General features: G+C 36.7%; 1 protein-coding gene across 2 annotated transcripts in view; it reads right to left on the bottom strand.

Moving 5' to 3' along the window:
- Nucleotides 1–26555, bottom strand: part of Tmtc2 (transmembrane O-mannosyltransferase targeting cadherins 2) — a 375266-nt gene that overhangs the window by 81541 nt on the left and 267170 nt on the right. Inside the window, exon 9 of one of the 2 annotated variants that reach the window (XM_076854914.1) lies at nt 9015–9124. The exons of the other annotated variant lie outside the window; for it this stretch is intronic. Coding sequence (XP_076711029.1) covers nt 9083–9124 — 42 coding nt within the window. The 3' untranslated portion in view covers nt 9015–9082. Of the gene's footprint in view, nt 1–9014; nt 9125–26555 lie in introns of those variants that run through there. 2 annotated transcript variants of the gene reach the window in all.

Raw genomic sequence — 26555 nt, 5'->3', positions numbered from 1 at the left:
CCTGGATAGGAGTAGATCATCAGAAACACCAACACATGATTGGAAGCTTGGAACCTTTGGCCACTCACCCTAAACCCCCACCTGATTCTCCAGGAAGGAGAAATGGGCTGGAAGTTAAATGATTATGCCTGTATAATAAGTCTTAATAAAAATTCCTGCACTATGGGATTCAAGGTGCTTCTGGATTGGTGAATAAGAATACATATATGTGACAGGAGGGAGGTGCAGCTGTACAACTCCAGTAGGACAGACATTGCTTTCCACCCTCTCCCATGTATCTCTTCACCTGGCAGTTCCTTTAAATTATCTTTGTAGAAATACAATTGATCAACCAATTTATGAAAAGATGTTCAACACCTCTAGCCATTAGAAAAATGCAAATCAAAACTACTCTAAGATTTTTTTTTATTTTCTTTTGTTTCTTTCTTTTTTTTTTTATTTGTTCTACTTAGTTGTACATTACAGCAGAATGCATTTCAATTCATCGTACACAAATGGAATGCAACATTTCAATTCTCTGGTTGTAAGATTTTTTTTTGACATTCAATAAATTTAATCTATGATGATCACCCAATTCTTTTTTTTTTCCTGTGCCTTTTTTTGTTTATTGACAGATTACACACGAAGTGGTATTATGATTTATTAACACATGTGGAAGAGGTAAATAAAGCTAATTACCATATTCATCATGATCAGAAACTTAAAGGTATAAATTGAAAGGATAGTTAAAAATGGGAGACATCCCATTTTCATGCATTGGAAGCATTAATGTGATTAAAATTACCACACTACTCAAAGTAATTTATAGATTCTATAGAACCCTTATCAAAATTCCATTTATATTTCTCATACATATAAAAATATCAATCTTAAAATTCATATGAGACCATCAAAAATTCCTAACTCAATCACAAGTACAAAGAAGATATGTAAAGCCATGATACTACCATTTTCAAGCTATACTACAAAGCAACAGTAATTTTTTTTTCGCATATTCACATTCATTTCTTTAATAATTTTTTAAGGTTCTAATAGTCTTAAAAGGTAATCATAAAACTCTAGGGTCTTAGATTTTGATAGTGATAATTCAAATATTTAGAGCCATCCTTGAAGTATTGACTTCTTTTTTGTTTTGTTTTGCTTTGTTTTGTTTTACTTAGTTACACATGACAGTACAGTGATTTTATCTCATCCAGTCAAAATGGCAATTATCAAGAATACAAGCAACAGTAAGTATTGGCAAGGGTGAAAAAAGGCACACTCATAAATTGCTAGTGGGACTGCAAATTGGTGCAACCATTATGGAAAGCAGTATGGAGATTCCTCAGAAAACTTGGAATGGAACCACCATTTGACCCAGCTATCCCACTCCTCATTTTAAACCCAAAGGACTTAGAATCAGGATACTACAATGATGCAGTCACATCAATATTTATAGCAGCTCATTTCACAACAGCTAAACTGTGGAACCATTCTAGATGCTGTTAGGTCCGTCCTTATGCCAAAGTAACTCCAATTTTGTAAATCAGCATCTTCCCACCCAGGCATGACTTCCCATTAGGCCAACCCCCAAAGAGTCCCTAACTACCAAAACCACAACAAAGACCTCAAGTAACAATCACAGGACCAGATGGGTTAATTTTTGACTACTCCATTGTACATGACTATAGTGAAGAACTTTTTTCCAGCAGGCTGCTGCGTCTTGCAGAAGGGCGGCCTGACAGATGTTCTCTGCCATATTGCTCGACTCAGAGATGTCTCTGTTGTGGATATTTGCACCAGCTATCCTAACAGACTCCCTTCAACAGACTAATAAATAAAGAAAATGTGGTATAGATACACAAAGAAACATTACTCAGCCCCAAAGAAGAATGAAATTATAAAATTTGTAGGTAAATAAACAGAGCTAGAGAATATAATGCTAAGCGAATTAAGCCAAACCCCCAAAACCAAAGCCCAAATGTTTTCTCTGGTAAACAGATGCTGATCCATAATCGGGGGTGGGGGGGGTGTTAGAGAAGAATGTAGGAACTTTGGATTGGGCAGAGGGGAGGGGAGGAGGTATGGGGGTAGTAAGAATGATGAAATGAGATGGACATTACTACCCTATATACATGTATAATTACATGAGCGGTGTGACTCTGTACCATGTACAGCTAGAGGAATGAGAAGTTGTGCTCCATCTGTGTACAATATGTCAAAATGCATTCTATAATCATGTATAACTAAATCAGAATGAATTAAAATAAATAAATAAATATTAAAAATTTATTTAAAAAATAAAAAAATCTTTGTAATAAATTTGCACTAGTGAATAATCCATTTTCTCCATTTCTGTGAGCCACTCTAATAAAATTAACCCATAAGAAATTCATGGCCATCTCTAATTTATAGCCAAGTCTTCAGAAGAGGTAGGTAAACTGGGAATCATTCGAAAAAGGAGTCACAAACCAAGCTGAAATGCAATAGCTGATAAACTACAACAGAGGGAAGTTCACTCAAAGAGGACAAGTATACTGTGCATACGTTGCTGCATTTGTTGTCTGATAAGACATGTTACATCAACAAAGGGCACAAAGAAGTAGTTTGCAAATACCAAAAAACAAAAACAAAAAACCAGAATCCCTATGGAAACATGTTAAACATATGCAACATTTAATTAGCCTATCATATAAGTTAATACATTAACATGATATTATTCATATATCAATAAAGTTGTAAAAAATGAGAGAACTCAATAATGGTAAGAGGTTATAAAAAGGGGCACTCCTATAACACATTGTTGAAATATAGTAAAACGTAAAAAAATCCTTCTGGGAAGCAATTTTACATGTATCAAAAGTTTTAAAATCAGACACATTTTGGCAAACCAATATTATTTCCAGGCATTGGTCCTAAGGAAACACATGTAAATATGACAAAATTGCTGTTTATTTTCCCTGCAGTATTGTTCATATAAACTCAATGTTCATCAGTATGGACTGGATTAACCTGTGTCATTTCGTTGAAATACTGTGTATCTATTAAATTAATTTTTGTATAAAATTATTTAATCCCTAAGAGATCTTCCCGATCCACTGCCAAGTGAACCAAACAGGCTGCAGTACAAGTTTACAGCTCCACTGCGTTCTCTTGGTGGCACCACCTATGCCACTGGCTCATTTTACTATTGGAGTTTCAACACTAGGTGAAGGAAAGGGTTGGTCCCTTGGTATTTTAAGACTGATAGGGGAGAAGTACACATCTAGAGTAGAGAGATTAAAAAAAAAGTCAAGCCAAGGGTCTCAACAACACAGTACAACAACTCTACTGAGAAGAGAAAGAGAAGGGTTCCTGGATGTGGGTTTCACTTCATAGAAATGGGTTAAGTTCTTGCCACATGGCAGGTTGTGTTCCAGGTCTTGGTAATCGAGGTAGTTCCTGCCCTCATGCAGCTTCCTTTCTGGCTGCAGAATGGATAGTTAATACACGGACAGGTGACACATCACTCTTAAGTGTGTTGGTGAAAAATAACACAGGATCCATAGAAAGAGCAATTCTCCATGGTTGGGGATGGGGGGGATTATGTCTGATAAAGTGACCAAGAACAGCCTTTAGTTTTTGAGAAGTGACCCAAGTAAAAGGAGTGACCAGGTCATGAAAAGATCTGGCATGTCTGGAGTGTTAGGACCTTTCAGAAAAACCATAAAACAACAACAACAACAAACAATATGGAAGCAGTGGCATAAATCCCACTAAAATCCTAGGAAAGAAGTATGAGAGGAGGGTGTAGACATACCAGGCATTGCAAGGAGTTTGTAATTTTTGATTTTTTTTCTGGTTTTATTTTTCAGTAGGGAAAAACCAGTCAATACTGGATGCCACATGCTATTTTGATTCATGTTTTCATCAGTGTTAACGAGCAACCAGCAATCTCTGGAAACTGCATAAATATGGGACACTCCAGACATCTGTGTGCCATTTTTTTTTTGCACAGAGACCATGCAAATCTTCTCTGGATCATTTCAACTTTAGTATATGTGATGCTAGAGCTGGCAGTGGAATTTCTTTGGAATGAGAAAGGAATACCACAGAGGATTTTAAGTAGGGGTACACCATGATCTCACTTATATTAAAACAAAATAGAACAACCCTCCAGATTTGGGGTGTAACACTAACAGGAGGAGGGGCCAAGAGACAAGAGGGAAATCACTCAGGAGGCTGTTAATACCATGGCATACGCTAGGGTAGTAACAGTGGAAGTGGTGAGAAGTGTTTAGATTTGGGATGGGCTTTTGAAGAGTAGTGGCCAATGGATCAGGTGTAGGTATAGCGTTAAAGAAGAACTGAGGATGACTACAGTTTTTTACTTGTCACATGGGATGGATGCAGGTATTATTCATTTACATGGGAAAGATTTTGTGGGAGCTGGTGTCAGGAAGAACATGCATGTGCAGTAGAGTATTGGAGTTCTGCTTGATGGCGATGCTAGGGCAAGAAAATATAGAGGACTAATCCAGAAAGACTGACCAGAGAGGGAGCCACTGGCAGGAAATAAGAACAATAGATATCTGATAACTTGCACAAGAAGAAAGTAAAGGGAGTAAACTTGCTAAAATACTAAGGAACAAAAAGAAAAACAAAACTAATTTACTTACTTTTCTTTATTAGCTACATATGACATTACAATGATCTTGGCAATTCATTCATTTGAATCAGATGGGGTTTAATTTCTCATTTTTCTGATTGTACAGATTGCAGAATCACACTGGTCATAGAATCACCTATATACATACAGCAATCATAGTGTCTATTCTATTCTGCTGCCCTTCCTATCCCCCTTTCGCCTCCCCTTCCCTCCCATCATTTCTCTCTATCCAATCTAATGTGACACACTTTTTTTTCTCTTTTTCTCCTCACAACATCATACATGTATTCTGTATAACGATGAGGGTCTCCTTCCATCTTCCGCGCAACTCCCCTTCTCCCTCCTTTTCCCTCCCACCTCTATTCCCCATTTAGTGGTGATCTTCTTTTCATGCTCTTCCTCCCTACCCCATTTTGAGTCACCTCCCCTTATATCAGAGAAGACATTCGGCATTTTTTTTTTTTTTTAGGGATTGGCTAACTTCACTTAGCATAATCTGCTCTAATGTCATCCATTTCCCTGAAAATACCATGGTCTTGTTATTTTTTAGTGCTGAGTAATATTCCATTGTGTATAAATGCGACATTTTTTTTTATCCATTCACCTATTGAAGGGCACCTAGGTTGGTTCCACAGTCTAGCTATTGTGAATTGTGTTGCTATAAACATTGATGTGGCTGTGTCTCTGTAGTATGCTCTTTTTAGGTCTTTTGGGTATAGTCCGAGAAGGGGAATAGCTGGATCAAATGGTGGTTTCATTCCCAGCTTTCCAAGGAATCTCCATATTGCTTTCCAAGGAATCTCCATACTGCTTTCCAAGTTGGCTGCACCAATTTGCAGTCCCACCAGCAATGTATGAGTGTACCTTCCCCACCCCCCATCCTCACCAGCACTTATTGTTGTTTGACTTCATAATGGCTGCCATTCTTATTGGAGTGAGATGGTATCTTAGAGTAGTTTTAATTTGCATTTTTATGATTGCTAGAGATGGTGAGCATTTTTTCATGTATTTGTTGATTTACTTTTTTTTAAAGAGGAAAAACTATTAAAAAGCAATATAAAATATCAACACACAGGTCCATTTTCAAAAACCAACTCAAATTATAAGAAACTTGTCTTTCATAAAGAAGTATTTAAAATATCTGAGTATATTAAAATTCACATTTAACTGTTGCTTCTTACATAGCTTTGACATTCAGAGTAGGTTAAATAAAGTTACAGTTTAAGAAAGAAATACAAAATTACTATTATAAAGAGTACATAACTGAGGTGTTTAGCTTACTTAGACTTCCTGTTATGTTACAATTTTCATTTTCTTTCTACATCTGTTCACTTGTATATTTTTCCTTCAAGCCTAAAGGAATCATCCACACATACTGTAATAACATTTCAGTGGAGATAATTAATTTGATAGAAAACAACCACATCTTAAACTCCACCTGGGCAAATTACTTTGGCTCTTACATTGTGTTGCCTACAAAGTCAAGTTAACAGCAACCTCACATCATAACCCATACCCATCCGTATCTCAGTTGACTAGAACAGTACTCAGACATTTCATTAGAATGTCTAAGAAAGCTGAGGTAAAGTAAGTAGAAATTCTGTTTAAATCAAATTTATATTAGACTGCAGGTAATATATACAAACTTTTTACTTTAAATTTTGCAAATATTTTTAAATTTTAGAATAGGTCATTTTTAGACACTAAAAATGGGCTTATAAAACAAAAAGATCCATCTGCTTTCAATTAAAACAATGAAATTTCAGCAATCCATTACATTTATTGATTGGCTCTCTTAATTCAACAAACATTTATTGGGCACCTATCATATGCCTAGCACTGTTTTAAGTGGGATGGAAATGGTCTAGAAGAACAGACACAACTCCTTCCCTGGCGAAGCTTACAAAACTGCAGCTGTTTTATGACAAATACAAGAGATGGGAGTTTGACCCATAGCAGGTGGTTAGAACAAGTCAATTACAACAAGGATTCCTAAGGAACTGATGCTTGATGTGAAAGTCAAAAGACACAGCAAAGATAACATACTTGTGTCAGGAATTCAAAAACACCTCTAGAGTGGGTGAGGCAGGCAGGCGTGAGGTTGAGCCCTGTGAGAAGCAGGGCAGAGCACAGCACACCTGGCATACAGGTCACATGAAGATGCTGTCTGATGCTTTGTAAATATCACTCCCAGGACAGTGAGGATAACAGGTTTAATGGGAACAGAAGGACAAAGGCAGATGGAAGAGAAGCAAAGATTAGAGGGTAGCATGAGAGAAAACACAGAATTGGTCATCTACCCAGAATGATAGATAGGAGAGGGAGGGGATGAGATGAAGGAGACCCAGGGAACAAGGATGACCCCTGGGTTTCAGACTGTGATGAAGGGAAGGTATTAAATTATCCAGGAGAACCTGGTTTAGAGGATAAGATTGTCAGCTCGTTCTTAAGACTTGTGGAGATTACTGTACCTATGAGATACAGGAGATGTCAAAATGTAATTTGTTAATCGGGTTGAATCAAGAGGCTTAAACCAAGGTGAAACAGTAAACATTTGGAGAAAACAGTAGTAGTCGACCGTGTCAAATTCTGAAAAATACCCACTAGATTTAATGACAGCGATCATGGGTGACCTCAGTAAGGTAGACTGACCAGGTCTGAAAGCAAGAAGTTAACAGGTGGAAGTGGAGAAGGTGAGAAAATCAACACAGTAATTACAGACAGCTCAGTGGATCTGTCTGTGAAGCCACCTGTCAGTACAATAAGGATTTGTCGGGAGGGAGACACAGAAAATCAAAATGTAATTCACAACAGAGCAAAAACAAAACAAAACAAAAAAACAAAACTTAGGTTTCCTGAAATTGTTGTTGTTTTGTACTGGGGATTAAACCCAGGGTTCTTAACCACCACTGAACCACATCCCCAGCCCCTTTTTGTTTTTTATTTTGAGACAGGATCTTGTTTAGTTGTTTAGGGCCTCTCAAAGTTGTTGAGGCTGGCCTTGAACTTGTGATCCTCTTGCCTCAGCCTCCTGAGCTACTGGGATTACAGGTGTTCTTCACTCCCCCAGCTAATGCCCATGTTTTACAATTGAAACTTAGAGGGAAAATAACCAAAAATGATCTTTCCTTCAAGGAGTCTTACACTTTCCAATTACTATTGTGACCAAATTAAACCTGTCCAGAATTCTTCAAACTGAGTCTCCTCCCCCTGGGTACACTAACAACACTTGATTCCTACTTTTTTTCTGACAGTTACCAGATGTACCTTAATTACCAATTCTAATTCGTAATCTCCTCTTCTAATTATAAACCACTTTAGGAGGATTGTTAAATCAACACTTAGCTAAGGGCAAGATGCATAGTAGGTGGTCAAAAATGCATGAAGAGTGTTAAATATCTGGCAAAAGCAAACACCAAAATCACATTTCTTTTTAAATAAACAGCAAAAAAAAAAAAAAAAAAAAAGTCATTTCTTATAGTTCTGGAGGGTAGGATGTCCCCAAACATTCTCTTCAAACATATAGTCTCCTTGAGAAGCGCTGTTGCCCATCTGACAGAAGGCACTGTTTTCAGTGAGCAAATGTGATCAAATCTCCATGCTTGAGCAATACTCAGAATTTCTTTCCTACTACCACCATTGGTAACATGTTGTCTTTGCAAGGAAAAAGAAGAAATCATAGGTTTTGTCAGCATTCCATGGTCCATAAGATGGCAACAAAAGTTCATGAAAAAAAAACTTTAGATGAATAAAGCAGTCAATGTCCAAAGGCAATTTGTGCAACTGGAATGCCCTCAAATCTTAGCTAGTAGCAACAAGTCCAAACAGCTGGGCTGTTGCAGTAATAGGTGCTGCTGCTTTGTCCTGGCCAGATCTGTAAGCATTCAGTAAATTACTGCATCCAAACTGTTTATCAATGGCGTGGGGGTTGCTTTGGTCCCCACAGGGTCAGTTGGAGCTCACTTGCACAGCAGAAGTTCAAATACAGTGGAGAATGGTTACAACCGGCTGCCTTCTTAGAGTGGAGAGGCTGGAGCCCAAACAACAGCTGCTTTGCAGCTGGGTCACAAAGGAGAGCAAGAAATCCCTCCACACCATAAAAGGTAGCGGATGATGGGAAGGCAATATCGATGCCTCCATTTGTCACTGGCAGGGTGCCACTTGCTCTCAAATCCAAATGCTCTCGCAAGAGGATGAAGCCAGATGTAAATAATTCCCTAGTTTCATTTCATTTTTTTTTTTTTTTTTGGAAAAAAAACATGTTAGCAATAAAGAATGTAGAGGGTTATTTAATTTATTTAGACATAAAATTCTTTGATGATTTAACCAGGGTCCTGAAGAGAGCACTGGATTTAATAATGGAAACCAAGTATCTAGTCTGGTTCTGACACCAAGCAGGTAAACAGCCAAGGAAAGCCACCAATTTGAACAGGTTTCATTTTCTTTAGTTGTAAATCAAAGAAACTGGATAAACCGAATTCTATCGGTTATGATTTTCTGTGAGAAAAAAAAAAAAAATGGAAGTCAATTCAAAAGGAGTGGTTACGTTTAGATGAAAGGAAAGTTATATTTTATAATTCATGCCCTCCTCCCACCTTTTTTTGTTGCTGTTGTTTCTATTGGTTTCCAGTCCGCAATAAGGGAGGAACTGGATCGTTTCCTCACGTTTTCTCAGTTGAAACTAAGAGACTGGGAAAAATAACTGATACCTAAAACCAACCAAAGTGCATTTTCTGTAGTAACCAATGAACTCAACCAAGTTGGAACAAATGATCTATTTACCTTTTCAAGGGAAAGATGCCCATAAAAGGTGGAATAACCTAAGAAGGATCTTAAGACCATATAGGCATTGAAAGTATATACGGTGACTCTAAGAGTCTTGTGGGGGCTCTGACCCAGGAAACAGAGTCAAGGTTCGGCAGGTGGAAGAAGAGCCAAGACATATGATAGTAGATATGCTTTATTCAGTGGTGGCTGCAGCCATTAGCCAGCCCCCAGCTTCGGCTTCAGCCCCAGCCAGTTCCATTTTAGCCCTTTTCATCAAGTCTTTTCCATAGCTCCTTTTTATATGCAGGCCAAACAAAAGCAGCACACTGCCAACAGGTTACACGGGGGAGGGGGATGTTCACAAATTAATGTTTATGACCTTGAGTCTATACACTATACACTGAATCACAGTGTTTCTGGCCTTGACTAACCATAACACAGTCGGTTCCCAGCCCTGGCTGCACACTGAAACATAACATAGCCCACCGGAAGTCTCATTGAGGGAGCCTGGCTGAGCCTCAGCCATTATGGGGCCTGCCCCAACACTAAGTAATTTCCGTTTGTCTGTGCCTACTGTTCCAATGTGAATATAACAGCACTCCCTTCCTGATTTGGACAGAAGTTCTAGTTACCCTAAGTCTTAACTTACCTCTTACAGATATTTCCTTACATCAGATGAATCAAATGATGGCTCTTATGACACATCTATGTCCTACCAGATGAAGCCACTAGGCTCTGTTAGAAGCCATCCGTGAGGACCTACTGTGACCTCTGCTTTCCACTCCCCAAACACTCTTAACAAATAGGGCATTAACAAAGACATCCTTTCACAGCACAAGGCCACGGGAAACTGTCCAGCGTAATTAAGTTTCCGCTCATCCTCTCTGCTTACCAAAACACATTTTTCAAAGAGTCTTTTGCCATAGCCTACTGCAACTTGACTTTCTCTTTGTAGATTCTACAAGAACAGAAACATACATTGCCATGCACCAGGCATTGTTTTGAGCATTTTTCATGCATTATAATATTATATCCTCCTAACACATCTGAGATTCTATTAAGACACCCCATTCACAAAAGAAGAAATGGAGACGTGGAGAGGTTAAGTACCTTGCCTAAAGTACGAAAGATTGGTGGTGACTCTGGAGGACCTTACCAACTGTAAGATTTTGTTCTTACTAAAACACCATTTAAAAGGATCTGCAGCTTCCGAAGATTGATTTGATGACAATCAATCTAAAAGCACATTTACCTGAGAAAATAAGGTTATTTAACAGCAAATGTAACCCAATTTCTACTTTTGGCCAGGCTAATCATTCTTGTGCCACCTTCTGCAAATAATTTTCCATGACTTAGAAAGATGAAACTATTGAAAATAGTGTTGGTTAGTAAGCAACACTCACTCACTTGCACTTCCAGAGGTGAAGGGACCTACGAGATGACAGGAACCTTTAAACTAGGTGGAAAGGGGGAAAGCACACACAACAGCCAGAGGGTGGCACACTGCCAGGAAAACGAGTCTGTATGTATAAATACATATGACAAGCATATCACCGGACTGGATCATTCCCAAGTCCAAGCAGTATAGTGTGCAGCTGAAGCACACACATGTGTTTTGGTATTATTACAAAATGAAATTCTTTCTGTCTTTCTGACAGTGAGAGAGAATGTGTAATTTCACAAGAAATTGTGGGTCACTAACAGGAAAAAAAATGAGTACAGAGGTAACAGGGTAATGAAGAATAGAGAATCAACTTCTTTTCCTCTTGAAAGACAATTTAATAGTAGTTTGGCTGAGGGATAAATTATCACTGTCAACGTCTAAGACCCCTCTTGATCTTGATAGGAAAAGTGCATGATGTAGATGACACAGGACACACTAAACATCAACCTCTTGTGTTCATCACATCGTGCAGTTTAACTGTCACCCAAATTGGCAGGTTTATCTTTGAGATGCAAGAGGGACCAAAGGGACACTCCTAGCCATTAGAACAATTTACGCAAGCAACGCAGAGGTAAATAGGATGGCTCTTTAGTAAACTTGACATCACATTTTGCACAACTGCTATAAATACAGAGCAAGCTTTGAAAAACAACAACAACAACAACAACAACAAGATGTGGACTTTCTCAGCCTCTCAAAATGGAATGATTGTATTTATTGAGTCATATAATGTCTTGTCATGGAAAATGCAAATCTCAGGGATTTGGAAATCTGAGGAAAAATCTATAAACTGTTTATTAAATCTTTTAAAGTCATTTCTATTTTAAAACAAAAGCATAGATGTGTTATAGAAAGAGAAGCATTGGTATAAAGAAAGAATCACATGACAATTAGACTGGAGCTTGATTGTCTCCGAGAGCATGATCCTAGAAGAACTGTGCCACTTGGGAGAGTCACTTAAAGTCTCCAGATATTCAGTTCCTTGCAGAGATAATAATGATACCTCCTGATGAGGGGAGTAACTGAGCAAGTACACATAAAGCTCTTATGGCTGTGTATGGTATATGCTAAGTGCCCCAAAATGTTAGCCATTATGATCTTTGTGCAATAGGGATGGCAGTAGCTAAAGTATAACATCTTAAAAGGACTAAATGAAGTAAAATCTATTTTGAAAGCACAACACAGAAACACTTTGTGAGTGTTCACACACACACACACACACACACACACAGCACAGCAAAACAGAATAAAAAGCAGTTTGTTGTTATTGTTGTTTTTTGGTACTAGCAATTGAACCCAGGGGTGCTTAACTACTGAGCCACATCCCCCAACCCTTTTTAATATTTTATTTAGAGACAGGGTCTCACTGAGTTGCAAGTGCCTTGCTGAGTTGCTAAAGCTGGCTTTGAATTTGTGATCCTCCTACCTCAGCCTCCCAAGTTGCTGGAATTACAGCAGTTATTTTCTTAATAGACCTTTTCTACCTGAATCTACTTACCCAAAGGCAAATCATGGACATAGATAATTATTCTGGATATATGTAAAACAGAATTCTTGTATCATACCTACATGAAGACCTCTGTGATTTCAAGTACTTTGTTATCAATCAAATTGCCTGTTCTAAGACTTAGAAGTCTTAGAAGACTGTGGGAAAATATCTTCAAATAATTTAAAGAAAAAAGAAAGCAGAGAGAATACCAAAGCCCATGTTAAAAGAACTTGGGGCTTGCTTTTGATCAAACTGGAAAACTCATAATAAATATTGGTGACATATAAGAAATCATGAACTACCTACCCCCTAGAAGTATGTATTTTCTAAAAGGCTATTTCTCTTTGAAATGTTGGCATTGTTTGGTAAGCTCAGGTTTAAGCTGCTACCAATCTTAAAATTCTAAGCAGGAGAGTTGTATTTGACTCTGATTATTACAAAATACAGAGACTTGTCACTTCATAGGACAAAAAGTTAGATAAGCAAAGTACAACTTTATTCATGTCTGTCATATTTCACAGATCTTTTCTCAAAGTAAAGGACTATAGGTAGCATGTTAATATTTCTTTTTATTTTTTAAATATAATAATAAAATAAAAACATTAGATGGGCAATAGAAGGGAAAGTAAAGTTCAGAAGAAGCTATTACATAGCCTTTGTACTGAAGGACAAGCAAAAAACAGGGAGGGGAAATTTTAAAAAGGCAGTTTTGGTAATGCCAGACCAACTGGATTAATGATTAAATGAAGTTAGAGAAGTATGAGGAGAACAGGCTACATGGCCTCAAGAAGGACTACTTAATTCTATTATCCCTAAAAATTCATATTATCTCTAGGGAAGATTTTGTACAATAATCCACAGTCATCTTTTAGAGTGTTTTGAATTTGTGTGGCTTAAAATAATAACAAATCCACTCATCCACAAATATCTGGAAATCTCAGCCTGTTATGCAAAAATATTTTGGAGAATTCCAAATAAAGTCATCTTAAAAGTAGTTTATACAACAGTCATTTTAATATTTGGAAAAAGAATTAGTGTTACGGTTGAGTAAATGATCTACTGGGAAGCAAAATTAATACTTTCTAAAATTACAATGAAATTCAGCAAAATTAGAGCAAAGCTCCAACAAGAAAAGGTTGCTTCTTCTATAAACTTTATCAATATAAATTCAATCTAACCACTTCCTGTAGAAAATGTTTAATATTGCTTTCATTCCATCAAATCTACATACCAAGCCAACTCTTCAGGTAAAATAGACAAATATTATGATAATTCCTATAAAATATTATCTTATTCCTGGCTGTCATACATCATACTTAATAAAAGAACAGGGAATTATCTGTGTTCTGTTACACCTGTCAGAAGAACACATGTTCATTATCATCACTACTGTGCATGAAATTCTAGAAACTCCTTCTAAAGTGGATGGTCTATATTTAACACTTCTGAGTTTCTAAGGCAATCAGACAAGGTGGGTGGCCAACATGTTACTGACTAGGAAACAAGTAGGGATATAGTCCATTTAGGGTCCTTTCATTCTTATCTTCCAGTTATGATCACTATTTCTATATTTAGAGGATTACTATATCATTTTTACTGAGATAAAAGTAGGGTAAAATTCATTTATGCCCCAAATGTTTTTATCCAACCACTTGAACCTTTAAAAGTACTCTTCAACTCCTTAATACTGAAGATCTCTGTCAGCAGAATTTTAAACAACAAAATGAAATGAGAAAAATAACTTCTCACATTTTTATTGCTTTAACCCACTTAAAGCATTTCCTATTTGTTTAAATGGTCACCTTTGCCATTTATCCCTTCCAACATTTAAAAAACTGTTTTACTTCTCTCATGCTTTCCTTCTACCATGCAACACCAAACTAATCTGTTTGTTCACAACAAATATTTATTGCTGTCCTACAACACTCCCTCCTTCAGCATCTAAAAAAAGGAGTAAGACTGAGCTGACATCCTATACCAGCTCTCCTTCTCATGGGCAGGACAGACACAAAAATACCTAACAACAATAAGAGATGCACTCACTTTCAGGGAGATAAGAAAAGAATCAACTCAGTGAGCAGTGATGTCAGTCCAATAGTCAGAGAGCTCACATGTGAATAGAGTCAATCACTGCTTCTGAGTCATTGAACTTACTGTCATTCATCAAGCACTTATAGACCAACTATGTGGAAAGCACCAAGCTAGCAACAGTTATGGAAAGACATGGTTCCAACTCCCACTGCTTGAAAATAATAATAATAATAATAATAATAATAATAATAATAATAATAATAGTAATAGTAATAATAATAATAATATTTTGATGATGGGATTGAGCTAGCACCTAGGTTTTTATATGTAACAGGAGAAGCCAGAATTAAAGATAGGCAGTCAGTGGAGATAGGCAATTGGGTTGGATGAAGAAAGTGGAGGTCAATTTGGATCCAGGAAGTTGGAGACCTTAGGAATTGAAATGTTAATGCCTTCAGAGCCCTTCCTCCATGCTTATCAAGATGACAACCTGCCCTGGCTCCAACATGTTACTAAGGTAACCTGTTCCAGGAACTGTCCCTCCCTAGAGGGAGTTATATAAGTTATTAATTAATGTCTCCTGAACTGCTTACTGCCTGAGTCACTCCATTTGGTCCTTCCCCTGCCCACCTGGGCCATCTCCTGGGCCTAGTCAGATATGAAGGAAGGAGAGAGATAAGGAGGAAGATGCTCTCACTTCTTGGGATACCAGGGTACCAGTCTACGTTACTAACTTTTAAATAAACCCTGCTTTATATGCTTGCCTGGGTGTGGTTCTCTCAGGTTATACTTCAACATTTAAGGAAACAGAACTTGTCAAGGTAACCAGCAGTATCACAAGAACCCTGAAAATAAGTCAGGCATGGTGGTGTGCACCTCTAGTCACAACAACTTTTGAGACTAATGCAGGAGCACCCTTAAGTTTGAGACCAACCTGGGCAATTTATGGAGATCTTGTCTCAAAATAAAAAATAAAAAGCGCTGTGGATGGAGTACCCCTGGGGTTAATCCCCAGTACCGCCCCCCCCACCAATACACAATATATAATTCTCATATATTTATAATAAGTATATACTTAATTTATAATAAAAATATATATTTTATACACACACACATTTATATGTGGTAGAGGAGCACTATACCACTGAGCTACATGCTGAGTCCTTTTTATTTGTTTATTTATTTATTTATTTTTACAATACTGTGGATTGAACCCAGGTGGTTAGGACTTTGCTCTGGAGAGACAAGAAAAAGATATTCTCGGACAAGGGAGCAGCCTATTTGGAAAAGATAATGTATGAATGGACATAACATCCTTCAGGAGGTACTTAGAAGTTGAATATTGTGGGGCCTGATGGTTGATGAGGCTGAACAAGGAATACCACAAATAATGACACAGTCAAATAATAAGCCATGTCCTCTTTCATGCAAAGACATAACAATAACAATAATATTGTTCTTGTGAATCGTTACCATTTATTGAGTCCACAGAATCTTACTACATGCCTACCACGCGAAGTTTTAACTGCTTAATACAGGTATAAGGGCTCATTTAACTTCTATGACCCTCTCTCCCATTTTATAGACAAATAGATAGCGTGTGTGCATGTGTGTGTGTGTTAGATAAGTTGCCCAAGATCAAATAGCTGCTAAGTGGTGGAAGGGGTCAGGCAGTCTAGAGCTAATGTTCATGGAGGTCCATCCCCCAACAAGGTGACAGAGTGCTCTTTGAGAAGGGATTCAGGCTTTGTGATCAAATTTATCTGTTTCAATACTTTTGAAATACTGACAAAACTGAACATCTACCATACGTTATATTTTGTGCCATGGAAAAAGGAAAATGTGACATGTTCCTCGAATATTTATAATTCTTGATACAAAGACACAGACCTAGATAAACAGCGTGCTGGCCCCATGCTAACAACAAGGCTCGGAACATTAATCAATCTACAGGGAGTCCTTCCAGTGAGGTTGAAAGAGTGTCAAGAGTGTGAGGAAGGAGGAGATTAGTTCTTACAAAGTTTTTCTGGGATGGGAGGGAGGAAAGAAGGAAGGTAGATAGATCGGAATCAGGTCATAAAAACTCCATCACTTCTGTTCTTATAAGAAAATACTGGAAAACTCACAATGGTTCTTCTTGGACCCATCAAGAGAACTGAATTTGAAAGACAAGCTGCCACCCTAAAGATGCAACGATAGGAGATTCTAGAAATCCTTAGTAGAGATGTGCTCATCTGATGCAGAAGTCAGTGAAGACTAAAAACCACTCGGGACACAAAAATGGTAAATTTGAGACTTGCTTGAGGCTGAGTGTGGACTAGCCTCAAGAGAAAAACTCCCCAAGGCTCCAGTCCTAGGGACTCCTCAACCTCCAGGAACGAGAGTAGGTATAGAGTGAAGAACCATAAAAGGATATTTTCCTGGTGATGGCAGGGAAAATGGGAACAATCATCTTGTGAGTTATACCCAGAGTCTTCCCACTAACAAAGACTGACTCTGTCAGGTGAAAGGCTTTACCAGAGCCTTTGCCCATGGCTATAGGGAGGGCATTCTTCTTCATTTATCAACCCCGGCCCCCACCTATCCTTTTAGGGAAGGAGCTATATAAGTGGGAGAATGTTGGAGGGTCACAGGACAGAGAAACAAGTCCACACAAAGACCGAGATTGAACTGAATTATTGTAGAACACACACACACACATACACAGCTGCTCAAGTGTAATACAGTGTAGACACCTGAAGGAGCTGCAGGGTGGAGTCTGAGAATAAGTATCAGAAGAAGTCTAACAGCAATTGAAGAAATAAAAATATGGACACAACAGGAATGTGTAGTCTCTAGCACCTCTGGTTACAAAAAACATGAAACAATGCCCAATTCCTAGCTAGATTAACCTATGTCCTTTCGGTTCCTAGGACCTGATCCTACCAAAAAATTTCAAAATCCAAATTTCAAAATCCAAAAAGACAAAGCAAGTATCAGAACCATTCAGATGCTGAAATATGAGCCAGATTTTGGAATTATTCGTCAAAATTTAAAACAACGATGGTTTATCAAGGGTTCTAGTAGAAATATAGACAACCTGTAAGAGAACAGACGGGCAATGAAAGCAGGGAGATGTCAGAAAGAATGAAAAGGACATGCTAGAAATCAAAAGCTCTGTAAAAGAAATCAAGATTGTCCTGGATGGGCTCATAAGAAGCCACAGCAGGGCCAAGGAAAGAACTGTTGAGCTTGAATAGAGGTCAAAAGAAACTTCCCAAACTGACATGCAAGGAGAAAAAGAATGAAAAGCATAGAACATCCAAGACCTGTGGGAAAATTCCAGACATGTCAGTGATAGGTAACGGGAATATCAGAAGAGGAAGAAAGAAAGCTGAGCTGCAGTAATCATGATGGAGGACTCTGCAAAAATTAACACCAAACACCAAAATGCAGATTCATAAATCTCAGAGTGCACTAAGCAAGATAAATTCCTAAAGCACTGCATGTAGGCATGTTACATTCAAACAGCAGAAAGCCAAAGACAAAACAGGAACTCTTGGAAAAATCACCCTACCTACAGAGGAACAAGGCTAAAAATTAAAATAGACTTTTAATCAGAAACCATTTAGAAAGAGAATAGAGTGAAATATTAAAAATGTTGGGGTAAGAGGAACACCCAGAAACTGTGAAACTTATATCCAGCAAAATTATCCTTTAAAAGTGAAGATCTATGGGTTTTGTAAGCAAATGAAAACTGAGGAAATATATTACCAGCAGGCTTCCCTATAAGAAATGTTAAAAAAAAATTGTTTTCAGGCAGAAGGAAAATGATATATGTTAAAAGTTGAATCTATAAAAAAAACAGTGTTATGGAAAGAAAAAAATGAAGGTACAGTAAAATATATTTTCTTCACTGATCTGAAAGAAAACTATTTTTTAAAAAAATAATAGTACTAATTTATTGGGTGATTATAGTGTATATATGAGTAAAATGAAAACGTGCAATACTCCATTATGAGGTAACCATGCTAATATGAAGCAGTTTAGTGTTACTTGAAGGTGTACTTAAATTCATTTAAAATGCCTACTCCAAATTCCAGGGGAAACACTATAAAAAATTAAACATAATTATTCTTGTTACTCTAGGAGAAGAAATAAAATGGAATCCTATGAAATACTTCGCTGAAACCAGAGGGGCGGGGTGTGGTGCTTGCCTGTAGTCCCAGCTACCTGGGAGGCTGAGGCAGGAGGATCATTTGTGCTTAGGAGTTGGATGTTAGGCTTGACAACTCAGCTAAGCTGTCTCAGAAAGAAAAAAACAGAGAATAGAGGGAGAATAGAACAAAAACAAACAGAACTAAAGTTTGTTTTTTGGGAAAAGATAAAATTGAGGAACTTTTAGCAAGACTCAGAAAAAGAAGATTCAAATAACAAAAAGTTTAAATGAGACAAAAGATATTACAACAGAAGCCACAGAAATAAAAGTAATCTTGAACAATTATACACTAACAGATAATCAAGAGTAGATAGATAAATACATAGAACTTAGCAAGACTGAACCATTAAAAATAAAAAATAAAAAATCTGAACAGACCAATGATGATAAAGGGTAATGAATCATGGATCTAACTACCACCCATGACAAAGAAAAGTTTAGGACAATATGGATTTGCTGATAAATTCCATCAAATAATTAGGAATTAACACCAATACTTCCCAAAGTCTTCCAAAAATTTGAGGAGGAAGCTATGCTTCCAAATTAATTTTTATATGTGTACTACCCTGCATTATCTATGATAGCAGCACTACCCTGATGTCAACACTGGACAAAGTCACTACTTTCTACAAAGAAGAAAACTACAAACCTGAACTCCCGATGAATACAAATGTAGAACTATCAACAAAATATTAGCAAACCAAATGCAACAGCACATTAAAAAGTTTACATTAAAAAATATATTGATATATATGGGAGACACTGGGTGTGGGACAAAAGGAACATGCTTCACAACTTCATGGCAGCTCTATAACCTAAAATGTCCTTTAAAAACTTAAAATTAATTGTACTAAAAAATCTGACATAAATACCACAGAAATTTGCCTATCTGTTCAAAAAACATAGGTGTCCTTTATAATACTCTTTTTCATGTTTGATAAGATTTTCAAAGAAAGTAATTTGTAAAATAAAATTTAAAAAATTAACGAATCGAACGCTATATGTGGAGAATAAGGGCATGTTAAAAACTTTAAACAAAGTTATAACTGTTTCCTTTCATGTATTATTCATTGTATGATAAAAAAATAACATACCATATTATTAGGAAAAGATTTTAAATACTGCAATCAACAAATGCTATTTCAAGAACTAAAAGAATTAAAATATATTTGCCTCTGATTGAACATTAACAAATTCTCTCTTTAAAATGTATAGTTTAAGGTTAGTGAGTTCTACCAGTATTCTGAAGATGCTAAATACATCCACAAACACATTATAAAATTATCAACTGTTCGTTGAACTCATTTTTGGACTCATTCATATATATTTCTATTTTTAGGTAGGTCTTGTCCTGAGACAAATAAGAGCTTTTTCTTTCAAAATACTGACCTTGATGGTATTTCTGATTTTCTAGAACTCTCCTCTTATCCTGTCTACACATCAGAGAGGAAAGCAAAGAAACACACTCATTTTTACTAAATTTTTAGATATTTAATACTGATTACTTATGAGAAATATACTACTTAAGCAACAGCTCAGGTGTTTCTGCTCTAACTTTGTTGCCTACCGGATAACCAGGTAAAAAAAAAAAGTGTATTTCACTGATACATATTTGTAGAATTTTTGTACTGTCTATGCCCTGCCACCTTTCAGTTTGATATATTGTAAAATTCCCTGAAGTGCATTTAGCAGAAGTTATTTCTCTCAGGATGGTAAGAAGTTCAACTTGAAAAAAAATTGTTCTATAATAAATATACTAAATGGAGCCTTCAATGCAAAAAGGCTTTCAGAGATTTAATGGATAATATGCATACATATTTTAAGAAGAGAATACAATATGTAGCTCTTCCCATACTAATTTGACTACTGATTTTTTTTCCCGCCAATACTCAGGAGTGAACCCAGGGTTTCACACAGGCTTGGCAAGCACTCTACTACTGAGCAACACTCCTCAACCCTTTATTACATTTTGAGACAGGGTCTGGCTAAGCTGCCCAAGGTGTCCTCAAACTTGCAATCCTGCCTCAGCCTTCCCTGTAGTTGGGGTTACAAACATGTGCCACCTCATCTGGCCTGATTGTTTTAAAGAACCATCGAGAGCTGGGAATGAGTTCAGTGGTAGAACACTTGCCTTGCATCTGTGAGGCTATCCACAACAAAACACCACACACACACACACACACACACACACACACACACACAAAGAATATCTAAACACCTAAATCTCAATGTTCTGTTGCATATATGTTAGGAATGTATTTTGTACATTTGGGGAATAATGCTTTAATAGAAACTACCAATGCAATAATAGAAGACATAAAATCTTTTTAGTATTCTTGATTTCTTAATTCCTCATTTTATTCTTTATTCTTTTTTTGGGGGGGGCAGTGTGGTGCTAGAATTGAACCATGCTAGACAAGAATTCTACCATCAAGCTACACCCCAGACCTTTTCAAACAACAACAATAACATGATCTTTGAAATGTTATAGTTTGAATATTGAATGTCCCCCAAAGATCACTATGTAAAGGTTTGGCCCCCACAGTGGCAGTATTGGGAGATGCTGTGTACCTCTAAGTGGTAGGGCCTAGAGAGAAGGCCTTGGGTCACTGGGGATACTCCCTCAAAGGGGATGGAGGGAACCTAGTCTCAATCTCTATCTCTACTTCCTCTTGAAGATGTGTCCCCTTGCTCTGAAACACAATTCTGTCATGTTATGCCACTCTTACCAAGGCCTAATCCAAAAGAACTGGTGCCCAATCTTAGAACTGAACATTCAGATCCATAAGCCAAAATAAATTTCTCTTTACTTCATAGGTACCCCGAATTAGATGTTTCATAGGTGCAAAACTGACTATTACAACATGTTACATTCCTTGTTGAATCAGTGTTATATTTAAACTCAGAACAAATATATAGTTTCCTGTCACTGTAACAAAATACCTGGGGCAGGATACTTTTAAAAAAAAAGGAGGTTTATTTAGCTCACAATGGTGGAGGCTGAAAGGCCAATCAGTATGTAATAAGTTCCAGAGAAGGCACCCTTGGCAGTATTATGACACAAGAGCAAGACATCACATGGCAAGGCAAGAAGCCAGAGTGCAGGTGGTGATCAGTCTTGCTGTTTTTTAACAACAGGAACTAACCAGGGTACCATGAGAACTACATTAACTCTCTGAGGGCAGTACCCTCCAATAACCTAATTACATCCCACTAGCCCCCACATTTTAAAGCTACTACTGTTCTGAGTAGATAGCAATCTAAGATTGATACTGAGTACCAATCTTCCAACATAGAACCTTTAGAAAACACACTTAAACCGTATCCAAACCATAGCACTTATCAAACTCAGAACCATTCTTTATACACATAAAAAGAAATAAAGTGGTAAGGGGGACCAGATGAAGATCCCTCTTCCACATAAGTGGAAATGGAGTGGAGAAGGTTAATTTCCACTTTTGGTGAATGTGGGAATGTGAATTCTAAACGGAAAAGAGGAAAACCAATCCCTACGGGCAAGCATCTTGAGTCAAAGCAACAGGTATCAACTTAATCTTACATATCTGCAGAGCTAATCTCTTTTGAAGTATGCAAAGAAATCTCACAACATAAAACCAGGCTCCTGATAACTAATTTTCTGCTTAAAGTAAGTAAATTTCAGATGCAGTCAGAAAGTCTTCTGGCTATTGCTCTGTTATCCCTCGAAATAACAAGTAGAACAAAATGCATGGTAGATAATATCTTCAAGTTTTATTTTTCAGAGACAAAAATGTCTCAGACTGATCAATTATATCTACACTACCTATTTCCCTATCATATGACATTATAATATATGGCTTTACATGATGGTCGGTGCGTATGTTAAAGTCTATGCCCCATGACTAATGTCAGACTGACCAAAGGGTCCTATTTAGATGTGATGCCTATTGCGTATTGCTCTCTTCACTCTAAAGTAGCATTATTTGCCATGCACACTGAATTACAGTGTACACTAAAGAATGTATCTCATTCTGTCACTTTGACAAACAGCCTCAATTATGTCCTAGAAATGAGAATCCTGCAATTTTAAGCCTTAAAAAAAAATTATCCTTTCCATTGTGAGAAGAAATAAATTACTAGGCAGGTGAGTGCTCAGGTGCCCCAGTTCCAATTCAATCTTCAACCAGTTAAATGTTTACCAAGTAAAGGTCAAAGACTGAAGTTCACTTGACCTTCCAAGAACCTATCCCCACTCCTTTCAGTTTTCAATATCACAATGTCTCCTTCAAACCTTAAAATCTGAGGCAATCTATACATACCACATGTGAATTAAAAATTCACTGTTAAACTTCACTTAGTATTTTTTGTTACTTCACACATACAGATACTTAAATACTTCCACCAATAGCTATGCTACAATTCTTTTCATTTAAAGATATGCATGGAAAATGCCTTCCCATTCAGGAACTATATTAGAAGAAAATCTAAAAACTGAATGAATATTTCTTTTCAAAGCAAATGTTTAGGCATTTTGAAGTTAACCATGCATGTGTGACAGTATAATAAAGTAAACAAAAGGCTAGAGAGTAATTTAAATGGCATAACTTACATTTAAGGAAAAAGAAGGGGTAGTATAACAGAATAGGCTTTGGACATAGACCTAGATTTACCTTGAGTAAAACTCAGCTTCCTTATCCATAAAATGGGTATCTAGTTTGCAGATACCTTGCTAATCAGAGGAGTATGAGCTCATCTCTGAAGGTACTGTGATTGATGACTAGTGAAGAGACAGGGCCAGGAGCCACCCTCTACTGTGCATGATATTTAACTCTTTAAAAGGTAGGAAATCAACCTATGGGGATTTATGCCAGAGATATATGGAGTGAATGGCAAGTTCACATGATCCTAGAAGCTCCAGACTTTGAGAAACAAATGGTGCTGAGCCCAGAATTAATTGTGTTTGAAACAAATGTAATTTTAATAACTGTTAGGTTGTAATCTATAGCTCTTCTCGCTACACAAGATCAGAGGCCTCTAAAGTAATAAGGGTAAAAAATTGAGAAATGACAAAAATCTGACAGGATGGTGAACATGTGCATGGCTGGGCTGCTCCTGAACCTCTTTATGAGTCTGCAAAAATGACTGCTTTAATATTGTGGAACAGGTGTGGCATTTTTAATATACATACATGTGAGTGTAGGTACATACAGATGGTCCCTGACTTACAATGGTTTCGCTTATTTTTCTACTTTGCAATGGTGTTAAAGCAATATGCATTCATACTTGGAATTTTGAATTTTGATCTTTTCCTGGGCTAAGACAACACACAGTATGATACTGTCTTGAAACTGGGCAGCAAGACATAGTTCCCAGTCTGCTCTGCGTTTGTAAGACAAAACAACTTTTAGTCTACAGTATACTGTGTTGCTAAGATAGGATGTTGGGTATTTTAGGTGTATTAAGTTCATTTAATAATATTTTCAACTTATGATGGGTTTGCTGCAAAATAACTGCATGCTATGTAGCAGAGCACATGTCCACCCATATCCAGATGCCACAGGAAAAAAAGCAATCTCTATTTGTAAAAGAGTTGGCCCAATCATGTATGAGAGGACATTTGTTTTTAAAATATACATTGGTTGTACCACCTTCCCTAAGAGTGAACATATGCTTAAACCAGGAAACTGTTTTCTTTTTTTTTTAATATCTTTATTTTTAATTTATTTTTTTATGTGGTGCTGAGGATCGAATCCAGGGCTTCATGCATGAGAGGCAAGCGCTCTACCACTGAGCCAAAACCCCAGCCCAGGAAACTGTTTTAACAAAGAGAGATACTCAAGTTTTCTACTGCCTCATAGATTATTAGAAATTATCAAGTTAGGAAAATAAAGATACAAAAGCAGAGTTTAACTCATTCAAATATTTTCATGCTTTGTTACATGATAGTCAATATGATATACTTAAAAGAATTAAGGACAGGAAGTCATGAAGTCAAGTATCACAGTGTATCAATGGTACTTTAAGAAATAAAGAACTATAAACTAGAAAAAAGAAATATGTCTACAAAATCATGTGTGATCCCATGCTTATAATAAGTCAAGAAAATACCCTATTGGTCTTTGAGTTACCATTGCTTATAAGAAAGCTGAGACATAGTTTGGGGACGGCAGATACGTATCCAATGCAGGTTTTTGTAAAGGCTAATATTATTTGAGTTCGACTCACATTCTATTTAAGAGGCATGTCAATTCTCCAGCTATCTCTCTCCAAAAACATGAGATATCAGAATTTTCAAGGAATCATGAGGGCTTGAGCTGGCTGGCTATTTAAATTGCATCAAGTAAAAACTACAGACCAAATAGAAAAGTTAACCAACCAAGCCAACAAAATAACAAAAATAAAATGTGGGCAATTTCAAAAAGCAGTATAATCTCATTTACAAATAAATAAAAAGCAAATATTTCTTTTCGAACACTGCAACACATTTATTTACATACAAAATAGCCATTTTTTTTTCATACAGGTTTTAATGTCAAAGGACTTGAGCATTTAAAATTTTTTTCTGAGACTATCTGGCAAAAGAAAAATATCTCTAATGATAACTTCTGATGTACAAAAGGGAGAATACATTTCTGGGATATTTTAGAGAGATTTGGATTTCTGTCACTTAGTGGCATAATGATCTAGAGTTTTTATAAGATTAATACTAGATAAAAAATAATCTTGAATTGATGAAAGAAGTCCTAAAAAATGAACCATCAAACTCACTATTTGTCAGAGTAAAAATAATATAGCAATAACTATATGATTTCTAAAATGGTAAGTAATAAAGTTTAGATAAGGCAACTCCGCATAAAACTTAGCTGAATATTGCACTAGAGTTAAACTTCCTTCTTTATTTCATCTATTTCAGTAGCATGGAAAGTGAGATATTATGTCTTTGCTCCTCAAAGAACTAATTTTGCAACCTGGCTGTACGCATAACAATCAGTGAATAAGAACTATAGGGAAAATTACCTTTTGTTCTCCTCTCTCTCCAATCTAAACATGGCTGTGCAGTGATTACAATAAAACACATAAAGCAACCTCAATGTTGGTCAACAGGTATAACTGAAAAATCGTAGCTCTGAACAAAACCAAATTAGAAACAACAACAACTCAACTCTAAATAGTAATAATAAAAGATCAATAGGAACAGACAGCTCTGTCCTTTCAGATACACTGACACCACTTTAGCCTACGGCATGGGGTTTTTCTGTGGAACCTCAAGTACTTTCACAACTGGGATTTTATGTAGCCCAATTAACTTTGGCTAGACACAGAAGTCTGGCTCACTGTTCCCAGGCAGTAGCCAAAATAAAGGTTTTCTGTATCAAGAATCACTGTCGGAGTCTCCAATATCCTTCCTTCTCTCCTACTAACCTAAATCTGGAAAATAAGCTAACAGCCAAGTAGTTTTTATTACAATTTAAATCAATATTAATTTTATTGGCTCACAAAAGCTGCAAAATATTTGGCTTAAATAAACTCAACAGGAAAAAAAGACAAAAAAAAATTTCAAAAGCAAGCATGTGCACAAAGCTAGAGAAGTCACATGGCTTTAGAAACAACTAGAGAATTATCTGAAATATAATAATGGAAATGTTATTCCTTCCTTTCTTAACGCATGTCCAATTTTAAATTCATGGCATTAGCCCTAGGTAACAAAGTTCAAACAAGAAATAAATCACGATTTTAAGCACAGCAATTCCAACTCAGCTTGTGTTTAGTATTTTAATTGGACATGACATTGGTATGAAAGTTCCAAATAAATTAAAAGAGATGTCACTTGGGTCCAACTGTATTAGCATGGGGGCTACTAGGGACTTTAATGTAGAAGTATTGCCCAGGGGACCCTGGAAAATTTGTATTTGAGGTATAATGTAGGATCTTAAAGTGACGATAGCCTAAAACAGAAGTCCTATGTTCATGACCTCTCACACCTAATAAAAAAAAAAATGTGTTTAACCACACAAACTAA

The sequence above is a fragment of the Callospermophilus lateralis genome, chromosome 4 (assembly GCF_048772815.1).
Source record: "Callospermophilus lateralis isolate mCalLat2 chromosome 4, mCalLat2.hap1, whole genome shotgun sequence".
Lineage (NCBI taxonomy): Eukaryota > Metazoa > Chordata > Mammalia > Rodentia > Sciuridae > Callospermophilus > Callospermophilus lateralis.
This window is presented reverse-complemented; position numbering and strand designations above follow the sequence as displayed.